The 17,916-nt window shown below is 33.9% G+C and overlaps 1 protein-coding gene and 1 pseudogene across 1 annotated transcript in view; one reads left to right on the top strand and one right to left on the bottom strand.

Moving 5' to 3' along the window:
• BRDT (bromodomain testis associated) overlaps positions 1-17,916 on the top strand; it is a 54,218-nt gene that overhangs the window by 22,909 nt on the left and 13,393 nt on the right. Inside the window, 7 exon segments of the mRNA XM_045547541.1 lie at positions 439-611; positions 692-981; positions 1,071-1,184; positions 1,260-1,406; positions 9,723-9,784; positions 10,749-10,794; positions 12,770-12,946. Of these exon segments, the coding sequence (XP_045403497.1) occupies positions 439-611; positions 692-981; positions 1,071-1,184; positions 1,260-1,406; positions 9,723-9,784; positions 10,749-10,794; positions 12,770-12,946 (1,009 nt within the window).
• On the bottom strand, positions 12,338-12,433 carry LOC123636324 (annotated as a pseudogene).

Raw genomic sequence — 17,916 nt, 5'->3', positions numbered from 1 at the left:
TTTTATTTAAAAAATATTTATATTCCTAATTATAATGCATGGTTGATTCTCATTGATAGGATTTATGACATAATCTTAGATTTTATGAATGAGATCTTACTTAACATTTGCTACCTTACGTAATAATATATTAACTGCTCTGAGCTCAAACCTGAAAAATCGATGATTAAAACCTTAAGACCACCTGAAAATGTTAATTATTCTTGGTCTGTTTTTAGATGAATATTTACATTTATGTGTTGAGCACATAGTGTTTGTAGTGTAATATATGCCCTTTAAAACAATGAATTTGTGAAATGAAATAAAAACCTGAAGGAAATATAATATGAAATGAATTTCACAAAAGATACTCTTGACTTTGGAGTGCCTTAATTTTTTTCTAGTGTCTTTAATTATTTAGAGCCATGGGTGTTAAAAGATTTTTTTTTCCTTTATCAGCTTAAAGCTGTTCATCAACAGGTGCAGGTTCTGTCCCAAGTACCTTTCCGTAAGCTGAAGAAAAAGAATGAGAAGTCTAAAAAGGAAAAGAAAAAAGAAAAGGTTAATAACAGAGATGAAAATCCAAGGAAAAAATTTAAGCAGACGAAACTAAAGGAAAAGTCTAAGAGCAAGTAAGTATCTTTTATGATAGATTTTTAAAATAATAACATTACCTAAAATAAGTTTGACTCAATTTTAATTTTTGGTACAGTCAACCAAAGAAGAGGAAACAGCAGGTCTTTGCTCCGAAATCTGAAGATGTAGATAATGCTAAACCTATGAACTATGATGAGAAAAGGCAGTTAAGTTTGGATATAAACAAACTCCCTGGTGATAAACTTGGGCGTGTAGTTCGCATAATACAATCAAGAGAGACTTCACTGAGAAATTCCAATCCTGATGAGATAGAGATAGACTTTGAAACACTGAAAGCATCAACACTAAGAGAACTAGAAAAATATGTTGCAGCATGTCTAAGAAAAAGACCACCAAGACCTCATGGTATGTATTTCTGTAAATTAATAGAAATCAGTCTGATATATATGTTAAGTTTAGCTTATACTCATTTTTTTTCCTCCTAAATCACACAGCTAAGAAAATAATGAAATCCAAAGAAGAACTTCGTTTACAGAAAAAACAGGAATTGGAAAAACGGTTGATGGATGTCAATAATCAGTTAAATTCTAGAAAACGTCCAATTAAAGGTAGGTGGTGGTTTTTAAATGTTCCTGCAACTATTTAATTCTATTGGCATTTTAATGTGCTTCCCTATTTTGTAGCTGAGAAAACGCAATCATCCAAAGCTGTTGGTTGTGGTTCCCGACTGAGTGAGAGCAGCACTAGTAGTGGCAGCAGCAGTAGCTCATCAGAGTCTGAAAGTAGCAGCAGTGATTCAAGCTCTTCAGACAGCAGTGATTCCGAATCAGGTTAGCTGTCCCTCTGTTGGTGGGAACATCTTTTTCTTGTAATATTGAGACTTATATTTTGAAGAAATATTCGTTACTTACCTAAAACCTATAGTTTGGATGCCACAATTATTATTTAATTGCATGTTGACAATCTTAATATTTTCCTTAAAAGAGATACTGTATAAAATAAAACTTCATATTATACATATGTGATTTGTAGGTTTGTAATGTTGAAAATAAGTTTACTCAAGGTGGGATAGTCTCTTAATAAATAATACCAGATCTTAATACCAGAAAATACCAGATAATAAAATACTGATCTTCTTTTTATGAAATAAAAGATTATGTGAAGAGACCTTTCACTTTACTCTCCATGATGTATCAGATCACTCTAACGTTGCAAAGTACGTCCTGTTGTGATACTGTGTTCTGAATTGAACACTCATTTTGCATTAAGAAACCAGTCATCCCAGAAGCAGATTTTATTTCACTTCTGTGGTTTTGTTACTGTAGAATATTATTTTCCATCTATAGAAAAATGTACTTTAAATCCAGATTCTCAGTTATGCTAAAGTACCATGTTATCTTACGTAGATTTATCAATTGTATCAAGCTTAGGTTATTCATAGGTTTTTTGGTGTGCTTTTTCATGAATGTAATCACTGCCCCAAGAATACTGACCTGGTGGTGTTCCATCTTTATTGACCAAAGGACAAAATCAGAAGATAGGTCACTTTTGTGCCTAACTTTGGCTTTATTTTAAATGAGATTTTTTTAATGCAATTTAGTTCTTTTTATAAAAAAAACACAGCATATTATGACATGAGGAATTCTTACCATTTATAAGAACATCCCTCTTTTTCAGTGTGGTAGTAGGGTCTCTGCTAGTTTGTAGTACATTCTGTTTCACTCTTAGTTCTGTTTAGCTTGCATTTATATAGTGCTGATTGCTGCATTTTGTTTTCCACTTCACAAAGTATATAGTGATAAACATTTTTGTAAGAATAAAGAGGACTTTAACTTTTGTTGCAATTTGTCATACTAGAAAATTTAAAAATTTAGGGCTCTGATTATATACTATTTCCTTATATTTGACTTATAAGCGTAAAACAATACTGGAAAAATCAAAGTTGCATTTAGTATTTTAAATTGTAATTAGCATTTGTAATATCATCTAATAAGGTATTTGTGACTAATAAGTTAGAGCACTTTGTCTTTTATTTGTTGGATAAAACTCTTACTGTAACTCTTAGCTTGAATTATCTAATTTTAATAAATGCCTTGAGTATTAGAGGGCAAGTATTATATACAGACTTTTTCAATAAAGTAGTTTAATTTTAATATGAATTATCAGTTTCTGATAGAATATTCCCATATATTTCTTGAAGGAAAGAATGTTTATTATCAACTTGTGTTCTTAAAATTGTGCAATGTATATGCTATATTTTCCTAAGTTTCTAGCAGAATAACAGCCTCAGAATTCTAATCTTAAAACACTGCTGTGCCAAATTTTTACTTTATGACTGACATTCTTGTTTAATGTCATGTTTTTTAATTAAAAGGAGTTTTAAAAATATTGTTAAAATCAGATTTTTTTTTTATGTGTGAACCTGCATTATGGGTAGTGTACAGTTTGTGACACTAAGGTCAATTTGTCTTCTAACCTAATAGTGTGATTTGTCATTTATCTTTGAAACTTTAATTGTTTTGTGAACATTCAAACCATGTACTTTGTTGGAAAAATGCTGTTTATGTATGTTATAAATAGCAAATGCAAATTCTAACAAAATGGGGAAAAAATTATATCTTTGCTTAATATAGTAAGTAAATGAAGAAATAGGACCTTTTGTCCTAAATATTAATTTCAGTTGTACCTATTAAAATCCTTCAATGTGCTTCATTTCTAGTGTGTAAGCTAAGAATATTTTTTACTTTCGTGGGAACAGCAATAACAAAAATCATAAAGAAATAAACAGACTATAAATTGTGAAAAATAAGCAAGTCAGACCATATCAATAACAATACCAGTTGTAAAAATAATAAAGCACCTACTATTCTTAATTATGCACATGACATTCTTGAGGAACAAATAAATTCTTTGTCAAAGTTTCAGGGATGGGGGAAATGGGTCTATTTACTAAGAAAATCTAATTTGTGAAAATTAGGTGTATCAGTAAAAACTTTATCTGCTGTATCAGTAAAATTTAACTGAAAATATAAAATATTGCTTTAAAATTAATTATGGTTTGTTTAGAACTGAAACTTAATAGTTGAATATTATGATTTTTAGGGCTCTGGTTAATAGAGTTTTGATTATTTAAGATAAGAGATAATATAATTTTATTTCTTCAAAATTTTAATAGAGAAAACTTTAATGAAAGCTTCTATGGCAAATTCTCTTCTGATAGAAGCATACCGATCTTTAGTAACTTTTTTTTTTTTGTTTCTTTTTTAGACAGAGTCTCTCTCTGTCACCCAGGCTAGAGTGCAGTGGCCTCATCACAGCTCACTGCAACCTCAGACTCCTGGGCTCAAGCAATCTTCCTGCCTCAGTCTCCTGAGTAGCTGGGACTATAAAGCGGCACCACACCTGGCTAATTTTTCTCACTCTTGGTCAGGCTGATCTCAAACTCCTGAGCTCAGGCAGTTGTCCCTCCTGGACCTCCCAGAGTCCTAGGATTACAGCCATGACCCATCGCGCCCAGCCATATTTTTCTTAATCTAGGTTTTGATACCTGTCTTCCTGGATTGGCTATCTGCAATTTATTTATTTCCTTCCTTCCTTCGTTTTCCTTTTCCTTTTCCTTCCCTCCCTCCCTGCCTCCCTTCCCTCCTTTCTTTTTTCTTTTCTTTTCTTTCTTTTCTTTAATTTTTTTTTTTTTTATGAGACAGGGTTTCCCTCTGTTGCCCAGGCTGGAGTGCAGTGGTGCTAAGGTAGCTCACAGCATCCTCAAAACTCCCAGGCTCCAGCAATTCTCCTGCCTCAGCCTTCTGAGTAGCTATAACTACAGGTGCACCACCATGCTTGGCTAACTTTTTTAAAATTAGTTTTTGTAGAGACCAGGTCTCGTTATGTTGCCCAGGCTGGTCTTGAACTACTGGCCTCAAACAGTCCTCCCACCTTAGCTTCCCAAAGTGCTGGGATTACAGGCATGAGCTACTGTGCCCAGCTTTTTATGCAATTTTCTTAACCAAGTCATAGCCTTTTAGAATTTTAGTTGTTAGGGACAGAGCTCTAATTACTTTTTCTAAATTCCTTAATATTATTGACTTCTTATGGTTATGTTGTATTATAAATTAGTCTCTCTTTACCAGAGTGTCCTACTCTTTAGGTGTGGCAAATGTTTTAAGAGTTTATACCTGAAAAACATTTATGTGATGTAAGTAGTTTTGGAGCTATTATTCCACATTACTTAAATGGATATCTTCCATCATTCTAAAACTTCAATTTATACACTTTTGAAAAGTATAGACTTAATTCTGCTTTGTTAAGTCGGCTTGAATACATAGTAGATTATTGATTTCCAAGGAAAGTTGTATTTAAAAATTTAGGAGATTCACTTAATTTTCATTTTAAACAAGATACTAACTTGTTAGTTTCAAGATAGAGAGTTATAATGAAATCCCACTTCCTAAAAAATGAAAACGAGAGATCTGTGGGCTAGAAGTAGTACTTCATTGCAAATTTTAATTTGATTTTATCATTTAAATTATCTTCTTTAATGACTTCAGCATGTGCAAATAGTCATGTACAGATAAGTCAACATTTATTAAACATTGGTATAAATATAAAATCATTTAAAATAATATTTATCAGTATCAAAATATCATTAAATGTCAAATCAAAGATGTAGATAAGCCTTGAAAATAAAATTAATTCTAATGCATATATCCTGTGTTGGCTAGGCTGTGCTAATATGTATATACAAGCTATTGAGAGTTTTCTAATGTTCAACAACCTAGGGGTTACCTTGAGTTAAATAATAGGGAAGGAATATATTATAACTAATAGCTTTAATTTTGGCATTAATAATGTTACTGAGAAAAGGCAATCAAATGGAGCAGCTCATCAATAGTAGAGATTTTGATTAAAACCTTATAGGAAATAACTTCAGAAACTGTCTAAATGTAGGCTCAGATACTTGATTAGTGTGAAATAGAGTATTTTTTAGGCATGTTTAATTTCAGTTTGTTACACAGTTAAACACAAACTCAATGGTTATGACATCAATTCACTGTATTTCTTTATCTGGTTAAGACTTAAAGTGAATTTGTCACTTTATCCTTTGTACTTTTTGCTTTTATTGGTATTAGTGTCATGTTCAGAGAATGAAATTTATGAGTTTTTTAAATAACATTTGTTTTTTTTTTAACCTTTCTTAGTTATGGGTGACTTCAAAGTAGAAAAAGCAATTGATTTTTAAATTTTATTTATTTATTTATTTGAGACAAAGTCTTACTCTGTTGCCTGTGCTAGAGTGCAGTGGCATCATCAAAGTTCACTGCAACCTCAAACTCCTGGGTTCAAGCAATACCTCCTGCCTCAGCCTTCCAAGTAGCTGGGACTACAGGTGTTTGCCACCACACTTGGCTAATTTTTCTGGTTTTTTTTTTTTTTTTTGTAGAGATGGGGTCTCACTGTTGCTCGGGCTGTTCTCAAACCCCTGATGTCAAGTGATCCTCCCACCTCAGCCTCCCAAAGTGCTAGGCATGAGCCACCATGCCCAGCCTGATTTTTTTAGTATTACAACTTAGGTGTTCTATAGAAGTGACAAGGTTATGATTTTTTTGTTGTTTAAGTTTTGAAAACTTGGTCTACGGCCATACCACCCTGCCTGATCTCATCCAAAAACTGACAAACTTGGTTCAAGTCTATATTTTGTGTTAACTTTTTAAGTGAAAATGGTTTAGTAAATGCAGGAAGTATGCAAAGAGAGACTCTAAATAATCTTTGCCATTCAAGCTAGAAAGCTTAAGAGAAATAATTAGATTTCATCATTTAAGTTTCTTTTTTTAACTTTTATAAGTTTCTCATCAATTGCTTCAAAGCACTAGATGGATAAAATTCAAGGACCCAGATTATAAAAAACTTTCAGTATATTAAGGTTCATACTTGAGCCTTGAGTCTTAGAAATCATGATAAATTCTGTCCCATGCATTTTTAAATTTTATGTTCAAATGGATTCTTCGTGAATAGACAGCCTGTCTAGAATAGTGATTCTCAATCTTGGCAGTACATTAGAATCACCTGTGAAACTCAAAATATTGTGACTGAATCTGAGCTATGAATGTGGGAGTGGAGCCAAGTATCTGAGGTGTTAAAAGTATCCTTGATTCTGATGTACTGTCATGTTTGAGAACCTTTGGTCTAGAGGGGTTTTGGTGGTTTCTATTTGTTTTCATTTTCCAACTATTTGAAATGCTGTTGGTAAAAGGAACAGTTAGTCTGTAATTGGTTTGTTCTTAAAAGAACTATGAAGCATGTGAGTGAAAATTGCCAAAACATTCCTTAGGAGGAGTACATTTTGTTTAGTTCAGAACCAAATTGCTTGCTTTTTATCAATAGAACATAGGTTGGGTGATCAGCTTAGGAAAATCATTTGACATCTCTGGACCTCTTTTCTTTTCTATAAAATAAGGAAGCAGAACCAGGTAGTGACTTTAATCACATTTCTATACCCTGTCTTCTATAATGGAAGTGTGATTTGTTTTTCTAATTTCAGAATCTTTAGTAATTCTGCTATCTGTGGCAGCAGCCTATTCTGTTTTTGCATTATCATATTACACTCCTATTCAACTTTTTAAGTTTTTAGTTTGAATTGGCTTGCTGATAATATTTGGTATCTCTGGAGCGTGTATCTCAGTTGCTTTGATAGATATTAAATAAACCCTTTAATTAAATCTCTGATTCCAGCTCTTTTTTTTAAAATTGTATGGTTAAAATTTTTTGATGTAGTTTAAAGTGAGAACTTTGTAATCAAAGTTTTATATAGAATTTTTTGGGAGATGTGAAATTAGAACATATACATAGTTAAATTAGAACATGGATGTGTATGCCATAATATACATTTGTTTATTAATTTACATATTATCCAAGTCAATCCTCTTAAGGTAGGTATGCATGTTATCACAGTTACCCAGAGAAATTAGTTGACAATGTATATGTTGTCATTATTCTCGATTTACTTGATGTTTGCTAGATCTTGTAGAGATTCTTCACTAATCAAAATACGATCTTAAGCTTAATAGTGAAAGAATGTATGTTTGCCTTTTAATTCCAAAGGCCAGGAACTCATACATAAACAGATAATATACAGTTTTAGTTTCCTATGCTCTTGGAAAGTAGACTATGTAAGATTAGAATAAGAAGCAAAATGCTGACCAGGCACGGTGGCTCACGCCTGTAATCCTAGCACTCTGGGAGGCCGAGGTGGGTGGATTGCTCGAGGTCAGGAGTTCAAGACCAGCCTGAGCAAGAGCGAGACCCTGTCTCTACTAAAAAAAATAGAAAGAAATTATCTGGCCAACTAAAATATATATATAGAAAAAATTAGCCGGGCATGGTGGCGCATACCTGTAGTCCCAGCTACTCGGGAGGCTGAGGCAGTAGGATCGCTTAAGCCCAGGAGTTTGAGGTTGTTGTAAGCTAGGCTGATGCCACGGCACTCACTCTAGCCCGGGCAACAGAGTGAGACTCTGTCTCAAAAAAAAAAAAAAAAAGAAGCAAAATGCTGAATAATAGGTTATCATTCATCTATCTATAATCTATAAGACTTATGAGACATACTATATGTACTAGGTGGTTTTGATTTTTTAATTAAAATTCTTTGATGCCTCTTGCTAATGTTTTCAGATTTTGAAGTATTAATTTCTATAATAATTCTGAGCTTTAGTGTTATATGTCAGAAAACTAAGGTGATGCCCTTGAAATTTTTTTTAGCAGAACACCAATGTGATATATGATATTTTTATTATACTTGAGTTTATATTGTAGGATAATATAGTTTAGGTATATGTTTGAATAATTTAGATATGTAGATGTGCACATATTATATGATCATATTAATGAAGTCTATTTCTGTTTTTTGTTGGAAGCTGAAACTATAATTTCTCCCTTAAGTGTGAAAGCTTCCTCAATCTTTTCCATCTGTCTCCTTCTCTTCCTCTTCCACCTAACCCCAACACTTAAATAATACTTAGCTGAGTGACATTAAGATGGTTCATGTCATTTTAAATACTTGAATTCTTTAAATTAAAGCATGTCATTGAGTGGCATTTAGCAATTTTAACAACGTCCAGCATCAAACATTTTAGGAGAGGAAAGAACAGTAACACATCCAGTGGAAACTGATAGCATTTCAGTAGGCAGAAGGTAATTATTAAAATTAGAATGTTTTAAGTTTGAATAATATTTGGTGTTGACCAGACTTGGTGCCCTGAAGCCTGAAGAAAAATAACACTCAAGTGGTTCATGAAAGCTGGCTTGGAGAGACGGATCAAGGCAGTAACTACCAGTTTGGTTGTTTACCACACTGATGTAGGATTATGATTGGAAAGGATAGCACCAAAATCAACTGTAGGGTAAAGAAAGATTAAGATAAACCTAATAGCGCCCTGACAGAAAGATCTCTTTATACGTACTTCTACTGCCAGTGTCAGATGCACGATATTGCTAAAGGTAGAGGATATACTATAAAACCTATTTGTTGCTATATAGTTGAGGCTGCCAAATAGCTTAGAAGTAGTAAGATGGGCTCTTTATCATAGTATTTAGCAAGCATAGAAGACCTGACCACAGAAATCAAATAGTTTCACTTTTAATAAAATACTGTGTTCTCTCAGATAAATGACATTCCCTTCCCTTATAGTAAATTCTTAACTATTTCAATTAAGGCTCTTTTGCTATATTTATGGCTATGTGGTAAGAAATTTTAGTGTAATTGGTGCTGCTTGTTTGAAACTTTATTATTTCTGTTGTAATTTATTACTTTTTAAACTCTTTACTCAACTCTTACTCAAACTCTTTACTCAAACTCTTTACTATGAAGTAACACACTATTCTTTTTTGCCTAAACAGTATTTAAATTGAAATTTGTGAGTGGGTGTTTATTCCATTATGGGAAAAGAAAATATCTTAAAAGTAGGTATCCGTTTAGAAATTTTGGCTAATTCAAAGAGGGCAAAATCTGTGACTATAAGAATTTCTTGATATGAAAGGTTGGTATTAAAGGCATTCTCTTGAAATCACCACTTTATTTCTAATATGGAAAAATTATAACTTGGTATTTTTTTAAGCTAATGTATATTGAAATATTTATTTATATACATTTTCAGAAATGTTCCCTAAATTTACTGGAGTAAAACAGAATGATTCTCCTTCTAAAGAGAATGTGAAGGTAAGTTAATTTTTTATTTATACCTTCGAATTTAATAAGTACATGTGTTGTAACTCACTGGTATAGTAATAGCTTTCTTTAAAATTGGTTTTTATTTTATTTACATGAAAAAAGTTGTCATTGTTTTTAGCTTACAACTAAATGTTCAAATATTTCTTCCTAAAGAAGATTGACTAGAGAAACTATTTGGTTTCATCTTTCTAATAAGATACAACTGTTAAATAAGTCAAACAGATAAGATATATAAAACAAATTCCAGAAGCATCAGCTTATCCTTGAGAATCTGAATACAGAGGGATGGCCTTGATATCCCCAGTGTGTGCACAGAACTGTGTGTATAGAAAGGGGAAATTTATCAAAAAGGTAGTAGGACAATGGTACCTAGGGTTTCTACAGATAAAGGTTATATTAATAATTGCCAGATACCAATTTTAGCACTTTTTAGTAGTTGACATGCTTTGGAAAGAATAGAAGTAATTTTATTTTTTTACTAATTCAGGTTATCATTCTCACATAAAATTTTGTTCTTTTGTACCCATTCCAAATATGGAAATACATTCTGTGTGACTTGCACAGAAAAATAAAATAAATAATGAAAATACAGTAAATTTATTGAACAGTATCTATGTTAGGGAAATAACCATGTGCACATATAGTAGTAACATTCATTGGGTGTCGGGCAGATGGGAGGGATGGGTATATTCACACCTAATGGGTGCGATGAGCACCACTTGGGGGATGGACTCGCTTGAAGCTCTGACTTGGGTGGAGCAAAGGCAATATATGTAGCCTAAATATTTGTATCCCGGTAATATACTGAAATAAAAAAATTTTTAAATTTTTAAAAAAAAACAATAAATAACACTATCTTGAAAGGGCTCTAAATTGTGAAAAAGGATATAATCACAGAGTTAAGAGATTATATGATTAGTACCAAAGTAATCTATATGAAAATATTTTTTAGAAAATGTAGAAGGAATACATACTCCCTGAAGGAGGGACAGGCTTCATAGAGGAGATAATGCTTAAAATGAATTTATTTATTTATTTGTCTGTTTGTTTGATAAGATCTCTGTTGCCCGGGTTAGCATGCAGTGGCATCATCACTCAAACTCCTGGGCTCAAAAGATCCTCCTGCCTCAGCCTCCCAAGTAGCTAGAAGCCTCCCAAGTAGCTAGAACTACAGGCATGCACCAGCACACCCAGCTACATTTTGCACTTTTTGTAGAGATGGCATCTAGCTATGTTGTCCAGGCTGGTCTTAAACTCCTGGCCTCAGGCAATCCTCTCACCTCTGCCTCTCGAAGTGCTAGGAGGTGTGAACCACTGTCTGTGGCCTTAAAATGGGTTTTAAAGGATGGGGAAGAAATGGTTAGTATGTTGACATACAGATTAGGGGCTTATTTTTTAAAAAAAGGTAATAGCATGAAGAGAGGCGGAAAAAGCACAGAAGTTATATTCAGAGAAATGTGGAAGCTGAGAGTGTTTTTAAGGGATTAGATGGTTTGAGTTGTATAACAGGGAGGTCAGTAAACACCTAAGTGAAGTGTTAATATTTAATTTGGTAGGCGGGAGTGAACTCTCAAAGAGCTCTTCCTAGTATTCCTTTTTTATTTATTTATTTATTTATTTCATTTATTTATTTATTTTTTTTTGAGACAGAGTCTCACTCTGTTGCCGGGGCTAGAGTGAGTGCCATGGCGTCAGCCTAGCTCACAGCAACCTCAAACTCCTGGGCTTAAGCGATCCTACTGCCTCAGGCTCCTGAGTAGCTGGGACTATAGGCGTGCGCCACCATGCCTGGCCAATTTTTTTTCTATATATATATATTTTAGTTGGCCAGATAATTTCTTTCTATTTTTAGTAGAGACGGGGGTCTCTCTCTTGCTCAGGCTGGTCTTGAACTCCTGACCTCGAGCAATCCATCTGCCTCGGCCTCCCAGATGCTAGGATTACAGGCGTGAGCCACCGCGCCCGGCCTTAGTATTCCTTTTGAATAGGAAAAAGCTATAGATGGTCTGTATTGCCAATGGTATTAGTGGAATAAAAAATTTTTGTCAAGTTATGAAGGAACTTTGGAAGCATTCTCAATATATAATATGTAGAATGCCACCTTTGTGGTCTGTTTGTGGCCAAAAGTTTTTCAGTTTCACTCACTAAGGAACAAAATGGCCATTTATGATAAAAGATAGTATATACTAATCTATAGGTTAATACATAATGAATGGATGAATGTATTTGTGTAGTTCAGAAAGTGATTTTATTTGCTGGTTGAAACCTGAGCATTTGACTTTTAAACTTTGGGCTTGGATCTACGTCATTGTGATAAATATTCCTACGACATTTGTTTTATTCAGCATTTATTCAGAATTTGATAGTCTTGTGGGTCACCTTCATGTAATTTGAAATTTCTCTCCTTATGTCTATAATTCATTAAGGAAAAGGGGGCTAAAAAGTGAATTGGTCTCTAGATTTGGTGTGTGTGTATATATATGTATATTATATATCAAATATATATATATTTGTATATTATATATATATATGTATTTTCCACATCAGACAGGCAATGTGTAACAGGGTTTGAGGGAGGCACATCGCACACATGCATTGTGAAAACCCAATCTTCATGCTTATGAACAATGAAAGTATCTTTAGATTTGATGTAAAAGCTCAGTTTTTATTTTTAGTGACCCCGGGAAAGCTTTTAAAAATGAGTAGCGCTGTTTAATAACATATATGTAAATCCATGTGTACTTGTAACCAAGATCATAGGCTTTGACTAACTCTACCTCTTATCAATCTTTTTAAGCCTTAGTTTCCTCATCTGTAAGATAGGGATAATTATATCTTATAGGTGTGTGTGACTTAAATAATATAGTATTTAAAAGGTAGTATTAAATTACCTTCTTGCCTCTTGTGTTTCTGTTCTTTAGTTATACTTGTGTGCTTAAAACTCTGAATTGTAACTTTATTTGACTTTGTCTTAGCAGGTGCAATATTCTGCGCAAGAAACAATCTCTGCTAAAACTACCCTTATTCATCATACCACACATTCGTGTGTAATACCACCAAATCACCACCAGTCAGCATTTAATTATCAAGAATTAGAACATTTACAGACTATGAAAAACACTTCACCTTTACAAATTCTGCCTCTCTCAGGTAAGAAATTAACAAATAAACAACTGCGATTAAGTTGTTCTAACTTCTAAACCTCTATAATATATGAAAATGCTATAGTCATCTTAAATATCTGGGAAATACTGAAAATTATAACTAGTAAATCTACGTTAGAAATAATCACTGAAGCGTATTGTTAGAAATTATCTGCTTTATACTGATAGGCACTCATTACATTTGAAAGAAAGAAAATTATATATATAGTTCACACACAGTTTACTTTCATGTAAATTGTATGCATTGGCATGTGAGCTATAAAAACAAACAAAAAAAACCAAACAAAAAACCTGTCACTGCCAAAGTACATATTCCCAAATTCTGAGCAAACTTGGGAAACGCTGCTCTAACTTCCATGACATCTGTGTGGGTTAGAAAGATGGGATGGAGTAAGGAAAAGATATTTAAAGATTCTGTAGGTAAAGAAATGAAGTTTTATATATATCAGAAATAGTTTATAGTTAAGGAAACTTGGGCTAGAAATACTTGCCTAGTGGTTGCTATTTACCAAAATATCTCCCAAGACTGGCTAAATTTTAATATTTTTAGGTTCATTTGACTTTATAAATATTTTGTCTGTTTGTCTTGTCAGAAGTGAAGGCATTACCTGTCTCAACTTGGTTCCCAGGGGGAAAGGGGGTGTACATGGCACAAAGGATACTTCTGTGATATTGATGAGATTGGCCTAGAGAGTGCCCGAACCTTTAAACAATGTATTTAGGCCTAGATTGGAGGCAGGTGTGAATATTCCTTGTCCATGTCTCCTTCCATCCAGGCTATTCTCTGGTTTCCATGTGGCCTCCCAAGGGCGGAGGCATCTCCCCAGCAGAAGAAATTTCTAAACTGTTTTACTGCAACACAGATTAGGAGGAACAGAGAGAAGTTTTGATCCTCTATTACTTTCAGCATAAAATCCCCCTACTATTTTGTGTTTGGACATTCCATTTTTGCCTTTAACTCAAATGGTATCTCTTCATTGTGGGGAAGGGAATAGAGATCAAGATAGAAAATACCTAAGTCCACACTGTAGGGCATTCCAGGAAGAGAATAAACAAACATCCAAATTATGAAATATTTATACCCATCCTTTTCTGGATATAGATTTTCAAGATACCTATATGTATGTACCATAACTGAAGATATGAAAGACATAGGTTATAAATTACCTTGCGCCACATTTGGGTGTTTTATTTTGTATACAACAAGGAGCTTCATACAGGAGCACAGCAAAATCAGATTTTATATTAGAAAGAGATTGCTGTTTATTATTTACAGGATGGATTAAGATAGGGATGCCCTAATATAGTTAGGACCAAGTAAGGAAGCTGAGTACTATAGCCTAGGAAAGAAATTATTATGACCAAAATTAAAGCAGTGAGTATAGAAAGGATGTGGATATATTAGGTATTTTGTGGCAGAACTGATAGACTTTGTTAGAATGAATGACTTACCAGGAGATTATCTAAAATAGTTGGATTGAAAATAGGAAGCACAGCTCATTTTGGACATATTAGAGGTATTATAGAATATCTAATTGGAAATATAAAACTAGGAATAGGTTTCTGGAACTAACAGAATATCACAGGAATTGTGATTTAGCAATTATCAGTGTGTAGAAGCTACTTGAAGCCATGAGATGATTAAATACCCAGGAAAATATGCAGAGCAGGAAGGGAAAATCTTAGTTACAAAACTCTAGGAGTGAAAGTAGAAGAAATTAATAAGTTAAAAAGAGAGGTAATCAAAGGTAGGAGAAAAAGGGAAAATGCTATAATAGAAGCCCAGGAAGATAGGTTTTTAGAAGGAAGTCATAGGGATGGAGGGGAGGGGGAAATAATGGAAGGAAGTCATCATCAGGAGTATCACATACTGCAGAGCATTAAGTCAGATGAGGAATGCAGAGAGAGGATTAAGTTGGCAAAGTGTGAAGTTTTGCTTTTGCAAAACATTTTTTTAGTAGCCACTGTGATTGGGACAGAAGCCAAATTGTTGTAAGTTGAGAAGTAATGGAATCTGAATGTAGTGAATGTAAATCATTCTTTTAATAAGTTTGTTGGTAAGGAGAATGGGAAGATAGTTGTGGCTTTAACAGAAAGATAGTTTTTATTTTTTTTTTTTTGGTGGAGTAGGAAAGGTTGTTTTGTTTTTGAGTTTTTGAGTCTGAGAGATTTGAACATGTCTGAAGATTGATTAGAAAAAGCCAAAGTAGGGAGAAGTTGCTGTTTTCACTAGAGAATGTTTATAGAAGAATGGTAAAGATAGCTTTGCCTTCGGAAAGGAATAAAGACAATGAAAAATAATGGTAAGATGTTCTTTTATTCCTATTTTAAGAAAACTCCCTGTCTATGAAAAGTCAGGCTTTTCATACCTAAATCTTCAGTAAGGACCAGTTTATTATAAATATTTCTTCAGATTCTATTTTTGTGATGCTTATGAGCAACATAATGTGTACAGAGATTTGGATGATGCGAGAGTTGCTATTCTATTGCAGTTAGCAAGTTTTTCAGAACCAGGGTGGTTTGCACTTGCCAACTGTAGGTGGCACTATGCCCAAGGGAAATTGCAAATGTTTATTAAGCCATAAAATGCATAGTCATTTTCTTTTCTGAAGTTTAATCTCCGTGGAAATAAATTTTTGGTTAAACCTTACCTTAAATTTAAATGATGAAAGTAACAAATTTTTATACTGAAGTTTTCTTCTTATTGGAGAAATAAACAAAATATTAGAGTACATAAATGATTTAAGAAATTGAATTTTTAAGTGTCATTGGTTTTCATCACCTCCCCCATCATGTCCACATGAAATGGAAGATGTTTAATTTTTTTAACTTGTAAATTGAAGTTTTTAGTCACAAAATATTACTACCTTATCCTTAAAATGTATCCTTTCTCCGTCTCAGAAAAAATCACTGAATTATATTGAGGTTTTTTTTAAAAAAGAAATATTTATGCTGTTACCTCAACATGAATTCACAATGGCAAATAAAAAGATAAATCAAGGAGTTTTCTACCTCACAGGAGCTATAAAGAACTGGTATATAAAGTAAAAATAATATGCCCTAAAACAAGTAAAAGTGAAATTTAAGGAGATAAGGAAGGTAGAATGACCTGATCTCTTCGGCAGATGCATATTTTACAGAATAAGTATCATTTGAACTGGATTTCAGAGAAAAAAATAAGACTTGCCTATGTATATCTAGGATTGAAAGGCATTTGGATGGAGGAAACAACACGAATGTGAAGGTATTTAGGCAACTAATAATTCAACGTGATTAAAGCTTGAGTTGGATAAACAAAACAATTTAAAAAGGTCTACCAGAGTCAGACCATTTAAACCTTGAAGTTTAGACCCTTTGGACTTAATGATAACTGTGTAGTCAGCGGGGAGCCAATGAAGGTTTTTTGAGCAAAGGGTATGCTTCAAGGTATTTAATATGCCAATATTATGTAGGTCAGTTGAGGGAAAGGAGTATTGAGATCAGAGAAGGAGGAGACCAATTGGGCTGTTACAATAGTAGAAAAAAAAATGAAGTAAAGTTATGGAAAGAAAGAAAGGGGGAAAGTTGAAAAAAATTGCAAGAGTGGAATGAGTAGATCTGCAAATTAGGAACACATGCTAGGTTAGTAAGAGGGATATAAACTTTGGTGGCTCTAAAGTTACTGGCTGGATACTGGTCCAGGCTGACCGACCTGGAACACAGATGAAGAATAGGTTTTTGAGGAAAGATGAGTTTTATAGGGTTTTGAGGTATGAGAGGATCATTCACAGAAAAATGTTTTTCAGAGTTGGACTGTTGACAGACACATTTCCCAGGCCTCTATGACACTATTCTCTTGACCAGCCCATCTCTCTGAATGTTCCTTATAGGTATCTCTTTATCTACCTTTAGATGTTAATAATACTCTGAATTACATCCTTAAGCTGCTTTTCTTTTTATTTTACTCCAGAGCTGCTTAACCATGTTCCAAAGCACAGGCTTATTGGGCTAGTGTTCCCTTTAGCTCTCATAGCAGCCTTCCCATTTACCGAGGTGTGCCCAGACATTGATCATTTTCTACATATCATGACATGTAAAAGGTTGGAAAGTGGTGCTCTATACATTCTTCCTGGTCAATTTTGGCATCTGTGACTTCTGGTCTCATTTTTACAACTCAAGCATATCTAAGGCTCTAGGCACATTTATACAACTGTACTGAATGTCTTTATTTAAATATCACATAGGCATTCTAAACGCAGCATGTAAAAACTGAATTCCCCCTTTCAGTCCCCAGATTCTAAACTTTCCCCCTTAATTCTTTTTTTTGAGACAGAGTCTCGCTCTGTTGCCCGGGCTAGAGTGAGTGCCGTGGCGTCAGCCTAGCTCACAACAACCTCAAACTCCCGGGCTCAAGCAATCCTTCTGCTTCAGCCTCCCAAGTAGCTGGGACTACAGGCATTTGCCACCATGCCTGCCTAATTTTTTTTCTATATATTTTTTTTAGTTGTCCAGATCATTTCTTTCTATTTTTATAGAGACAGGGGTCTCGCTCTTGCTCAGGCTGGTCTCAAACTCCTGACCTTGAGGGATCCTCCCACCTCCGCCTCCCAGAGTGCTAGGATTACAGGCGTAAGCCACCGCGCCCGGCCTGTATGTATAGCTTTTCTTGCCATTTTTCCACTCCTTATTGAACTGGGAAACCATAGGTACATTGGGCTGTGTAGGGACATACAAATTTAAAATGTGTGCTTTCATTCACATGTCCTTTGACAGTGTTTTTGTCTCACCCTCCTTTCCCTTGATGTTCCTTGCTCTCTTCTTGCTGCAACTTCAAAGAGTGCGATTTAGCCAGAAAATCAGTCAAGGGATTGATGAGTGGTAGAAGCTTAAATGAAAGTTCCTATAATATGTGTGTCCAGGATTTTGTGAGCTTGAGTTAGTTAACAAAAACAGCAATTTAGTTTTTACTTAGAAAGG

This window comes from Lemur catta, chromosome 3 (assembly GCF_020740605.2).
Source record: "Lemur catta isolate mLemCat1 chromosome 3, mLemCat1.pri, whole genome shotgun sequence".
In the NCBI taxonomy this organism is placed as follows: domain Eukaryota; kingdom Metazoa; phylum Chordata; class Mammalia; order Primates; family Lemuridae; genus Lemur; species Lemur catta.
This window is presented reverse-complemented; position numbering and strand designations above follow the sequence as displayed.